This window comes from Strigops habroptila, chromosome 9, assembly GCF_004027225.2.
Source record: "Strigops habroptila isolate Jane chromosome 9, bStrHab1.2.pri, whole genome shotgun sequence".
In the NCBI taxonomy this organism is placed as follows: Eukaryota; Metazoa; Chordata; class Aves; order Psittaciformes; family Psittacidae; genus Strigops; species Strigops habroptila.
The window spans coordinates 28113425-28125897 of NC_044285.2; the positions used below are offsets into that span (position 1 = coordinate 28113425).

Consider the following 12473-nt stretch of genomic DNA (forward strand, 5'->3'; position numbering starts at 1 on the left):
TCGGGGCGCGGGGGCCCCGTCCCCACAGCGGCCCGTCCCCATCGCCGTGCCCCCATCCCCTCCCACCGCACCCGGTCACCGCTTCGTGGGGGTAGAGGATAAAGCCGGGGGGGGGGGGGGGGGTGTGTTAAAAAGTGGTAGGCGCGCCCTTTAAGAAGCAGGAGTGGGCGTGTCCCCGCCCCGCAAGGCCCCCCCCGCGCCGCTCAGCGATTGGCCGCTCCGCTTAGGGCTGCCCGTCCCGTTGCCTGCGTGGAGGAGTAGAGCGCTTGTCGCGGCGGGCGGCGCCGCTGTGCGGGAGGGGACGGCGGCGGCGGCGGCGGCGGGGTGGGAGACGGAGGAGGGCGGCGGGGAAGCGGCATGGGCGCCTGACGCCCGTCCCGTCCCGCCGCCGAGGGACGATGGCGCGGCCCCGCGGCGGGCGGTGGCTGCTGGGCGTCCTCCTCGCCCTGTGCCGCTTGGCCGCGCCGCTCGCCAAGAGCCTGGAACCGGTCTCCTGGAGCTCCGGTAACCCCAAGTACGTGCAGCGGAGGGGCGCGGGGGAACGGGGGGGGGAAGAGAACCCGCCTCGGACCCCCCGGCAAAACCAAGCAAAAAAATTACCTAAAACCGGGAGAATTTAACACGCGCACAAAAAAAAAAAATTAACCAAAACCGCAAGATTTTTAAGGAAAAAAAAATAAATCCCTCCCGGGAAGCGGAGCGGGCAGCGAGGAGCGGCTGGAGGCTGCGGTCGACGGACGGAGAGGAGCGACCCCCGGCTGGAGTACGGACCCCTCGGCGGGCCCCGGCGGGCTCCCGCCTTCTTGTGGTTTTTTAACGGACTTTGATTTTTTTTTCCTAATTTTTAGAAATCCTTTTCGTTTTTAGAGCTTTTCTTATCTTTAAATCTTTTTTAAATTTTTTAAAACGCGTTTTGTTTTTTCCAGTTTTCAAATTTTTCATATTAATTTTTTTTTTCCCCCCACCTTTACGCTATTTTTTTTCACCCGGGATTTAGGGGAGGCTCCGCCGCCCCCCTCACCACCCGCCCGCGCTCCGGAGGGGGCCGGGGGGCCGCCACCGCCCCGGATCGCCGCCGCTAGAGTTGGATTTACTGCCTATATTTTGTATTGGTTTGGATGGGTTTTCCCTTTTCCAAGCGGGGAGGAGGAGGGGGTGCGGCGGTGGGACCCCCCCGGTCCGGCGGGGAGAGCCGGGCCCGAACAAAGCCGGCGGCGGGGTGCGGACCCCCCCCCCCCCAGCCCTGCCCGGCCGTATGTACAGCTGAATTGCATAGATGTGTGTTTATTATAGATATATGTTTATTTTGTATATATATATATATATATATATGGGGGGTGTGCGTACGTGCGTCTGCCCCGGCTGAGGTGCTGGAACAATGCGAAGGGGCTTTTCCAGCACGCCGGGATGAAGGGCGAGGAGGAGGAGTGAAGGTGCCAGGGTGGTGGTTTTGGTTGCCCTCTTGCTGGGCTGTATCTTGTAGATCACAGAGTGTTTGTTTATCTTAGCCCCTTCTCGGTTTAAAAGAAAATAATCGTGCCTTTAGATCGAGGTTGTGTTTTTTTCCCACCACCACATTTGTCCAAAAAAAGAGATTTTTTTGGGGGTTGGAGAGAAACAAAATAATTTGGACGACCATCCTGCTTGGACACTTGTATTCCAACCAAACCTTTATTTCATTGTGTGGAGAGGGGAAAGCAACTTCGCAGGCACACGCTGTGGAGGTGCAGCCCAGTGCTGGGACGAGCCGTGAGGGCTCCCACGAGTTGATCCTCCTGCGTGGCGTGGTTTTCCTTCCCATCCCTTTGGCGACGGGAGCAGAACGAGCCTTGACCCTCGGGAGTTGCTCTGCTGGGTTTGTGGGTCTGTGATGCTGGGGACGGGAGGCCAGTCGCTTCCAGAAAATACCTTTTATTGTTGAAGAAAGGGCAGCTGGAGGTAGAAACCGCTTTGGCTCGGCGATGTTGGGGGACGCCATGTCACCCCAGTGCTCTTCGTTAGCGTTGGCTTTATTAAACTGCTGAGTCCGGGGAAATTGGGGGCTGAGGAGGTGGCCATGGTGGTCGGTGACATGATAGCAGGTTCCCACCACCCTCCCCATCTGCTGGGGGCTGTGGTGGGCTCGTCTCTGGGTTCTGCCCCAGGTTGGAGCTCTGTGGTTGTCTGCCTTTAGCGTGGCTTTCTGGTGCCTGTCGTCCCTTGTGGGGACTGCTCCCTTGGGCAGTGCAAGGAGGTGGGAAGTGCCTGGAATGCCGGCATTCCCACCCAGAAACGGATGGGTGCTGGGGAAGGGTCCGTGGGGGTGCCAGTGCCCGGCCGTGGGCCCAGTTGTGCCCCATCAGTCTGTGTCCATGTGGCCTGACCCCGGACCCCTGTCTTTGGGGTTCGCTTTTGGGGTCTCTCGCTTTCTTTTAAGCCTTCGTCCTCTGCCTCCGATGTTTGCAGGTTGCGTGGCATTGGGCAGAGCCTCCCCACGGCCGCTCCTGCCAGCAAACCAGCCTGGGGAGCTGTGTGCTGTATGAAGCCCAGCTCGAGGAAAAGCCCTGCTCTTTGTTAGGCTGGGATTACTCCCCTGGATAGATGCATTCACCCCCCCCTCCACGTGCGCTCCCCACCATACTTCGGGCTTTCAAGCCCCTTCCTCCGCTGCTCCGTGGGCGCTGCCGTGCCTGTGCCAGCCCTCCTCCCCGCTCCGCTGAGCTTCAGCTTGTGTTTTTAGAGTAAAGAGAGCTAAAGCCTTTAAAAATAACACGGCTAAGTGGAATTTTCCAACAGATAGAAGGAGAAAGCGTCGTGCATTGGGGCGGTTTGGCCTTGGTGCTATCGCTGTAAATAATGAAAATATTTTCCTGCCCTTTCCTCCCCTGGGCAGCTCAGGGCTGCGCTTACAGCGTGTGGGCTTAAACTTCACCGGGGCGTCACCGGCAGGTTCCTGGTCTCGTGGTGGTTATCGGAGCGATGCTGATAACACACCTGATGGAAGGAGCGATTTCCTAATCGACTTGAGTCTAGCTTAAGCTGTAGCGCTGTCTGTCGCATTGGGGAAGCGTTTCCCTTGGGCTCCTAGGTGTGTGCCCAAATGCCAGCAGTGAAATCATCACCGCCTTCCGATCGTGAATAATTCAGTGTCTTTAAAGGGGGAAAAAAATAGGCCTAGAAATGCTTTCACTGGGTGGAAGGTGATGATTGTCTCAAACCCGAGGCTAAGTTAGATCCCCTCGGAGCGAGCTGTCTGTGGAGTGCCTCGGGAGGGGTCTTGGGGAGCCAATGTGATCTTAATTTTATTCCATCATGTCTGAAGGGCCCTTTTGGGATTTCCTCGGTCCTTTTGCTGCTCGGCCAGGCAGGCGGCAGGAGCATGCTCTTGTTGGACAGCCGGGAATTGCTGGAGAAATTCTGGCTAAATCCTTCCTCGAATCCCTTGGCTGTGATTTTGGAGAAATATTGACCCTGGTGGGCTCCTGTGCCGACTGTTAAAAGGAAGCATTCCTAATAAAATATGGTTTGGAAAATTCATTTCAGGCTGGAATTCGCTTCTCCAGAAAGTATTTTAATAAGAAGGTGGGGGAAATGGGACACATCATCCGCGCAGCTCTGAAGAACGGGTTGTTTCGGCTCTGCTTTTCTCTCTTGCCCTCGTATAAAGTTTTACTCAGCTCCGCGGGCTCTGTGCAACAACCCAGCAACTTCCTAAAAACAAAATAAATGCATTTATTTCATTAAAAAAAAAAAAAGAAAAAAAGCAGGGGGAAGGGAAAGAGAAAAACCCAGACAAAAAGTGTAATCCTTTCTGGTATTTTTATTCTGTCTTTAATGACATTATGGTGTCCTATTGAATTCTGTAAGCGCTGAGTTTGAATCCTGGCATATCTTTGCCATTTTTAATGCTTTTTAGGAGGGACGAAGTGCTGTCGGGAAGGCTGGTTCCGAGGGAAGGGCTGGCCTGGAGCTCTGCAGCGGTGGGCTCGCACTTGTCGGAGCACATGTAATTTAATTACCATACCAGTGGGCGCATGAGGCGCTTCGCAGTGTGAGGAGTTGGGAAATAGTGAAAACAGGCTCCTTTACGTGTAATTAAAAGTTGTGTTTGGTTCACAGAGTCTTTGGGGAGCTGCTGGGGGCTGAGCAGCGGTGGGGGGCACGATGGTTCTGTTTGAGATCCAGTGGCCTCTCCACTCTCCCTTGGGCTTTTCTTAATCTCTGCAGGCTGGTTTGGGTTAAGTGAGCCTGGATGGTCTGCATCCCGGTTGGAGTTTCGCTCTTGGAACCGAGGAGCCCTTTCCAAGCATACCAGGAGGTTGCTGCTGGGTGCCCTTTTGCTGGGTGCCCCCCCAGCATGGACAGCTCTTGCTCTCACTGCCCCCAAAGCAGAAACCCCTGTGCTGGGCCCATGTCTCGGCGGTGATGTTACACTTCCTGCTGTGCCTGGGGGGGAAGGAGCACCCCGGGCTCCTTGCGTGTCATTTGGGAATGACTTCATTAACTTAAATTAAAAAACCAACCAAAAAAAAGTGAAGGCAGGGCTGCGGCTATTGCAGTAGCTGGGTAAATACCACTGGATTCTATAAAATGGATTTAACTGCTTCCTTTAAAAGAAAAAAAGAGCCGTGATGGGGTGGCTGATTGATTGTAAAAGGAGCTGTAGCTTTCTCGGAGCAAAACAGCTGCTGCAGCTCCTTGGAGCCGCATGGCAGCAGGGACGAGGATGGGGCTTTTGTGCCGTTTCTGGCCGTGGAGGGCTGGGATGGAGCTGTTGGGGGGCTCCTTCGCTCTGCCACACCTGAGCCGCTTCATCGGTTTGGTTATTTCAACCATTCCTTGGATCCCCATCCCAAACAGGCTGCGTGTGGATGTGTGGGACATGCCCGTGTCCTCGTGTGGTGCGGCCGTGGATGGGTGGGCAGGGGTCCCCCCAAGCCCTGTGGATGTTTGTTCGGGTCATGGGGATCACCAAGAGCCGTGGTGCACGTGCAGCCCCTTGCATAGCACATGCCAGGAGGTGTTTGGGTTGTCCCCTGGAAACTGGGGGCTTAGCGGTAGGGATGGCCCCTTGATTCCGATGCAGGATTTCTGGGTCCCCGCAGCCACCCCAGGGCTCCCCAGTCCCTGCCTGGCTGGCACCCAGCGGTGGCAGCGCTACTGGGAAGCCTTGTCTGCCCGAGGAGTGCTGGGTCCAGTGGGAAAACATCTTGTACCGATCAGTAGCACATGCTACTTGGAGTCTGGCAGCTGAAACAGGGTGGGGAGAAACAAAGCTGAAATCCATTCTGTGTCTAATTAATGATTGCTTATATTGGGAGAGCAGGAGGAGGACTCTGGGCTCGGTGCTATCTCGGCGTCACATCTGGGCAGGAATGTGGTGGATGCGCTGCGGGGCTTTTGTTGTGCTCGCCTCGAAAGAGCCGAGGTCCTGCTGCTGCTTCCCTACGCTTTTCTCCTCCCATCCCTCCTTCAGGGAGCTGGAGGGGTGGTGGTGGTGGTTCACATGCTTATGGAGAGGTTTGGTGCCCCTCAGTGCACACTCGGCATCCTTTGGGGAGGTTTTTCTTGCCCCTTGTGTGGCGTCTCCAGTTGGAGCACCGGTGCTGTGCTGGAGCCTCCGGATCCCGGCACTCCCGGCTCTGCCAGCCCGTCCAGGCTCAATCCCAGATGAGTCGGACGAGCTGGGCTTGGTTAGGCTGGATTTGTGCATGGGGTGGGGTTTGCATGGCCCCTGCGCTTTCGGGGAGTGGGGTTCTTCCTCCGGAGCTGGAACTGAACCCCACGGAGGCTGTGGGTGATGCTCGGAGGGGATGGAGGCTTTGGAGGGGCCAGAGGATGGGTGGACAGATCTGGGGGGATTACTCGTGGTGGCTTCTCTGAGCGCTCTCCCTGCCGGCGCCTCCAGGCAGGATCCCACCCGGCTCAGGTGCCGTCGTGGCAGTGCTGCCCCGGCCGAGCCAGCAGCTGCGCTTCAAAAATGCCAGCTATTTATAACCCTGGCTCGGCTGCTCTGGAATAACCTTTTCCTACCCGCAGCCGGCCCTTCCCCGGTGGGCTGCTCCCCCTTCCTGAGGCCGTGGGACCACGGGTTACAGGGAGAGCCCGAGCAGGAGGGCTTGTTGGCATCCAACCATGAACTTCCCTTGGTGTTTTCCATGGGCTCCGTGATGCTGTGCCGTGTGTGTGCCGTGTCTGCTGGCCTGGGCACGCATGGGGTCGAGCCATGGTGAGAGGCTTCATGTTATCCCGGTTTGATGTGGGTTGGTTCTTGCTGCTGCCAACACAGAGGTGCTGGGGGCAGGATGCCCACGGGTTGTGGCACAAGCTCTTTGGCCCAACGCCTTCAGGCTGGAGTTTTGGAAGCTCATTCCTTGTGGTGGCCAAGCCCCCTCCTCTGCAACGGCCTGGGGTGGGTGCCCTCCCTGGAAGCAAGGTCCTGGCTGGTTTTGGTGGCACCCAAGCTTGTCTCACCGCTGCACGTGCGGTGATGGGACACGAGCATCCCGTTTCCCGGCTATCCCTTTCTGTGGACGCAGCAGCGGCCGGTGGCTCGCTGGTGTTCAGCACAAGCTCAGCCTTGGGGATTGTCTGTCCCCCCTGGCTTTTAGCATCCAGCAGCTTCTGAGTAGGTACTTCAGAAAGAGCAAAGAGTGTTTTCATGGCTTATCAACTATAAATACCCTCACACCGTTAATATTGGTCACCGGGTGTTTGCATGCTTTCCTTCTCATTAAGGCTGGGAAACGTCTGTGGTTGCACATGCATTAGTGGCAAGGCTCAGACTCGACACGTCTTCTCTTTGCTACTGATTTCAATGTTTTAGTGGGTTTCTGAAACGTGTGAGCTCAGTCTGGCGTGTGGGTTTACACACAGGGCCGGCAGCCTCGGGTCTGGCAGCAGCATGGAGTGGTGCTCGGGGACGCGGTGATGCTCGGGGATGTGGTGGTGCTGGGCTCCGGTGTTCTTTGTTCTCGCTGTAGTATCGCAGCCAAACGCGAGGGGGAGGTCCGCAGCCCCCCGGCTCCCAACAGGGTTTTGGGGGGCAAACTGTTGATGGGCGTTGGAAAGGAGGAATGGGTGTAAAGGCGTTTGCCCCCCTTTAAAGCGGAGGATAGCTGTTGTTTGCCTGGGTGGGGGTCAGGGCAGGCTCCCCTCGTGCTGGCAGGGATGACGGCGTTCCCTGCCTGCAGCCGGGCAGGCAGCATATGGAAAGGATCTGGGTGTAATATCCCGGGCTGCAGCACGGCTTTGCTGAAGAGGCCACTTCAGCAGGGGACGCGGCGTGGTTAGTCCTCCCGGCTGACACATCCCAGGCCTTCCTCAGACTTGAAAGAGCTCGAGTTCGCCTTTGAATCTGAGGATTTATAGCCCTTTTAGGCCTCTCCAATAAAAGCACGGCTCCCTCCTCAGACAGAGCCCACCGTCTCCCTCCTCCGGGCTCATTATCCTGGGGATTTGTGTTGCTTGCTCTCGCTCTGTTGTTCGCTACTGCCGCTTTCTTCAGATGTGTGGCCGAGAACTTCAGAGCATAAAAGCGGAGCTGGAGGAGCTGTGGGTCCCGGCCGCGCTGCCAGGATGTGGCCCCTGCCACGATGTTGAGCAGCAATCAGGGAGAGGACCCCTCATCCGATCGTGCTGGGTGTTTGCCAGCATCTTTGCCTGCAGTTGGGGAGCATTGGCTTCCCTTGTGCCGTGTGTTCCTAGAGATCCATCCCCCTGCCATCCCTCGAGGGCTGTGAGCAAACCGGGATGAGCTCCTATCTCTCTGGTTGAGTGCCGGGCGTGTGGCGCGCGTCCACCCCATCTGCCCTGTCTCGGCACATGTGGGCACTTAAGCATCCTCAGCATTACAGATCATGTCTGCTTTATACAGGCACGTCAAGCCTCTAACTGTTTAAAGAGAGGCTTAGGAAAGAGTCCAGAGAAACGACATAATAATTATTGTATTACAAATTGTTTCCTTTAATGGGCCCTGTCGGATCGCTCAGTCTGCTAAACACATTGTGCCCTCCCCCAGCCCCGTGCTGCTGCGGCCCCTTTCCACTGCTCCAGCCTCCCCTCGCAAACCTAGCACGCTGGAAAATTCCTCCTGCTGAGGAGCCCGGGTGGCGGAGCGAGGGATGGGGGACCATGGGCACCCTCCTTGTGGCTCTGTGGGGTGAGAAGAGGATGCATTGGTCTCATCTTGAAGAGGGGTTCTCTCCCTGCGGTGGGTGGTGGTCTCTGCCTTTTCCCTCGCTCCAGAGCCTTGCAGTGCCCTGGATTCTGCCTGTCTTAAGGGCTTTCACGCACCCCCAGTTGATGCTCAGGGCTCAAGGGCACCTACTCACCAGTCAAAAATGTCTTGCCCTGCCTGCTCTCGTGCCGCAGGCAGGGCCGGACGGGCAGGGTGAGCTTCTTGCCCTTCCCCAGTGAGTTTTGGTGCTTGCGTGGTGGTGGTGGACGGTTCCCAGGCAGCTTTTTGGCAGCTCCCACCCCCGAGGGCTCGTGGGGTGTAAGGAGAGGAGCCACCAGCGGCAGTGCAAATTTTTTCGTTGCCCCCAAAGACTGAACGTGTTGGAATTAAGCAGCAGGTTACGTTTCTTCAAGGCCGAGCAGCAAATATGTTTTAAATTTGGCAGCCGGCAGCGGAGAGCGGGTGGGAGAAATTTTCCAGGTATTGCGTTACACTTTCCCCTAAAAGGGCTCTGCTTTGGGGCTGGGGATTAAAGGGAGGAGAGGAGGGGGCAGCCCCGAGAGTGGGGACGGGGGCTGTGTCCCCTGGGGGACCTTGTCCCTCCATGTGCTCGCAGCCCGGTGCGCTCGCTCCCAAGGGTGTGATGCTCGCCCTGGCTGACTCAGGCCCTGCTCTGGGCAGAGATGCACTGCAGGGGACGGCTGCGGTTAAGTTTTGGGCTTCCTCCCTCTGGGTGCGATGGGAAATTTCCACCTGGCTGTAGGCACCACCCTGCTCCGGCCGGGCTCTGCCTCCTCTCGTCCTCTGGTGTCTTTAAGAAACATGCTTCATGCAAGAGCGAACCTGGGATCCGCTCCCAGCACGGAACTGGGGCTCGGCCAATTAGTCAATTATTTTAGAAGAAGAAAATGAAAAGGGGAAAAAAAAAAGAGAAAATCCTTATTTTTATAGGGGAAGGTCTGGCCAATGCATCAGGCAGCAGCGCCTCTCCTGCAGGAAGCGCTGGGTCGGGGGGAGCTGCGGGCTCTGCACAGCCCCTGCCCTAGAGACCTCTGCCTGCAGTTGCTCTGCTCTGGCATGTCCCCCCTCTGGTTGTGAGATGAGGAGCTACCGCTTGCATCAAGCAAGAAATGGGCTCCTGGCATCTTCCAGTGCCCCTTGCATCAGGCTGTCCTTCCCAGCATGTCCCCTGTCCCAGGGCAGCCAGGCGGGTGGTCCATGAGCATCCCCTCCGGAGCTGGCACTGGTGCATCCCATTGTTCCCAGCTTCCTTGGCAGGGAGAGGAGGAGGAGATGCTTCCCCAGGAGGTGAGGAAGGGCCGTCCCAGTGCTGTTGGAGGCGGGGTGCAGAGCCCCCTTCCCTGTCACTGGGCAGACCTGCGGTGCCGCATGGTCCCCGCAGCATGAGCGGGCTGGGGAGCCAGGGGCCAGATTGAGGTTTCAGAAAGGCGCTCCGAGGTGCGAAGGGTTGGAGGCAGCTGGAATTTCCCCCTCAGCTGTGTTGTGGTTTATATTTGTAGTAGTATTCTTTGGTGCAGAGGAGGGTCCCTCATGCAGCCGTGCCTCCTGAACCCCCAATGTTCTCCCATCCCTGTGCCAGCACGCCTTTGTGCCCATTGCTAGCGTGGTTGCAGTAGGAGAACTTTTCCCTATTTTCTTTCTTTTTCCTCTTGCCTGAGCTACAGGAACTCTTGTTGTTGGGAGTAGGGGATGGAGGAAAGCTGGCCCACGAGGGATGTTGGGGACAACGATGCTGGCTGGGCTTGGAGTTCCCTCCCTGCAAGTGGTGGGTACCGGAGCTCGGGGGAGGCTCTGCATGACTCCGTGGCAAAGGCAGGGACTGCAGCACAGCCCCTGCTGAGTTTGGTGGCTTGGGATGGTATACGATGGTGTGTAGGCCAGCTGGCTATTGCTTTGTGTCTTGGGGAGAGGATGGCACCCTGTGGTAGCGGCGAGGAGCAGCCATTGCCCTCCCAGAGACCTGCTCTGGTGACCATCCCAAAGGTTGGGATAAGGTGGGGGGATCCCATTCGAGTCCCTTCCCAGGAGCGGTTTCCTGATCCCAGGGAGGTTTAACACTTGATGATGCTTTTGATCTCTGTCCTGACTTGGTTAGCGATGGGTGCTGCTTCCCTAATTACCCCCTTCATGTGGGGCTGTGCTGGTTGTTTGTGCTTACCCTGTCTCTCTCTCAAGGAAAAAAAAATACTCTGGAAGGGTGTGTGCGGGGTGGGGGAGCTTTCCCATACCAGGCAGGAATCCTACAGCGCTCTTCATATAGCCCTGGGTGCTCCCACCCACGGCAGGCAGTTTCATGCTCCTTGGCTGGTTTCGTAACATCCAGGAGAGGCACGAAAGGCTTCCCAAACCACCTCCCTTTGCTGCGCGTGGAGCCCATGGGCTTGGGAAGGTGGGTGGGGGGTACCCCCCTCTTGGGGTGCCAACCAGTCAGTGGGGTTAGGGGTTTGCTGGTTGTGCTGCCGGGCTGGGAGAGCACCGGTGCCTGCTTATAGTGTCCCTCTTTGACTGGGCTTTACTTCTTTCAGGGTGGGTGTTGTGCTGAGGCACGTTGCAGGATGGGTGCAGTGAGTAGCATGGAGGGCGCGGGGAGTCCTGCTGCCATCCCCAGCCTGGAGATGGGGTATCCGGGGTGCGGAAGGAATGCAGGGTCCGCCTGGCTCCTGCTGTCCCAGGCAGGACCCTTTCCTTATTTTAACTCGTTGAGGATGGAGACTTCTGGGTTGAGGGTGGAAGCACATGGACCATCCTGCAGAGCTCCCGGGAGTTCACCCGTGCCTGTAAAGCAGTTGGAGGTTTGTGGGATGTCAGACTTGCAAGTAAAGCATTAATGTGCTACAGCACACAGATGGAGCAGCGAAATCTTTGCATTTCTTATCCGAGAACGTTTCCTCCTTAAGGCACATACAGGTGCCTGTCCCTGGTGGGCCTGGTTCACCCCATGTGCCTGTGACCTGGCAGGAGGGACCTTGCCCACCCTGCGCCATCCGCTGAGAAAGCCTCTGCTGCCTACTCTTTGTCGCGGAGCGGAGTGAGAATCCCTTTCCTAGTTTATTAAAGATAGAGATTTGTTGATAGTATGAATCGTTTCCTTGCACAAGGATGGGGAGTGGGTGACAGATACAAGAGCGGTGGGATAATTGCTTCCAGATGCTGCCTCCCCTCGTCGCTGTGGCCGTGTGTGTTCCAGCTTCTTGCCAGCTCCAGAGAGCTAAACCAGGGAGTCAGCCCCAGAACGGGGGCTGGCCCGAGCGGTTTGAAGCAGCTCGATCTGTGATGGCTCTCGATTTCACCGCATCTTCTGGCAGCCGGAGCTGTCCTGTGCGGACGTGGAAGCGGGTGTGCTTGTGAGCTGTGGCTCTCCGGGTTCTGCCAGCCCCCGAGGTGGGGCTCTATGAGAACTGCCAAATCCTGCAGGACTGGGGACACAATCCGGAATTGGCAGCACTGGCTGCATTGTGCACGGCAGGCGGCTCTCCCGGATCCGTGCCGCAGGAGGCTGCCTCTGCTGCGCCCAGCTTCACCGCAGCTTGCGCCGCCTCGGGATGCTTGTGCCGTAAACACCGTGCTGCTTGGCATCCGGGCTTCCTCGCAGAGAGCATCGTTGCTAGCAGTAGTATTAATGATTATTTATTGGTTCTTAATGCCAGATAATGTAAGCATCTGGCTAACGCAGCACACATGTTGCTCCTACAATGTTTGGTGTTGGGTTTTTATGCGCTTTGTGAGTTAGAAAAAGGCAAATGGTGGGTTGTTTTGATAAACTCCCCTGAAGGTATAGATTCTTGAAGGGCTTCGCTGCTGACCTTCTTGTTAATTACTGCTCTGCAGTGCTGGGAGGACCAGCTGAAAGGGAGTAATGAAGCATCGTCATCCGGCACGCTCAGCCCGGCCAGGGCCTCGTGAGGAAAATGCCTCCTCCCTCCTGCACTGGTATGTGCGTGCTTCTCTCTGCATATTTATCAAGCTGGTTCCTCATGCCTGGTACATTGGAGCCTCAACTCATAAGACCTACTTTAAGGTTATGGTTCTGACCTTGATTTGCACCAGCAATGGGTTGTCGATGTAGATTTTTCCCAAGGTAGCTGCAATAGAGGTAAATCTAGCTGACTGTGAAGGTGCTGGGGAAGAAAAGGGAGCAAAATGGCTTGCCTGGGATGTTGCTTGCTGATGGATGCGGGTTTTATTTCCTCACAATTTCCCCTGCTTTTAGCCCCAGACAAAGCTTAGTGGGAAGGAGGAAGGAAAATGTGAACGAAGGAAAATTTACTACTCTTGTGATTTCTACAGTGCTTCT

The 12473-nt window shown here is 56.7% G+C and overlaps 1 protein-coding gene across 1 annotated transcript in view; it reads left to right on the top strand.

Moving 5' to 3' along the window:
- The first annotated feature begins 237 nt into the window (after positions 1–237).
- EFNB1 (ephrin B1) overlaps positions 238–12473 on the top strand; it is a 53745-nt gene continuing 41509 nt past the window's right edge. The window contains exon 1 of the mRNA XM_030497538.1: positions 238–514. Coding sequence (XP_030353398.1) covers positions 399–514 — 116 coding nt within the window. The 5' untranslated portion in view covers positions 238–398. The remainder of the gene's footprint in view (positions 515–12473) is intronic.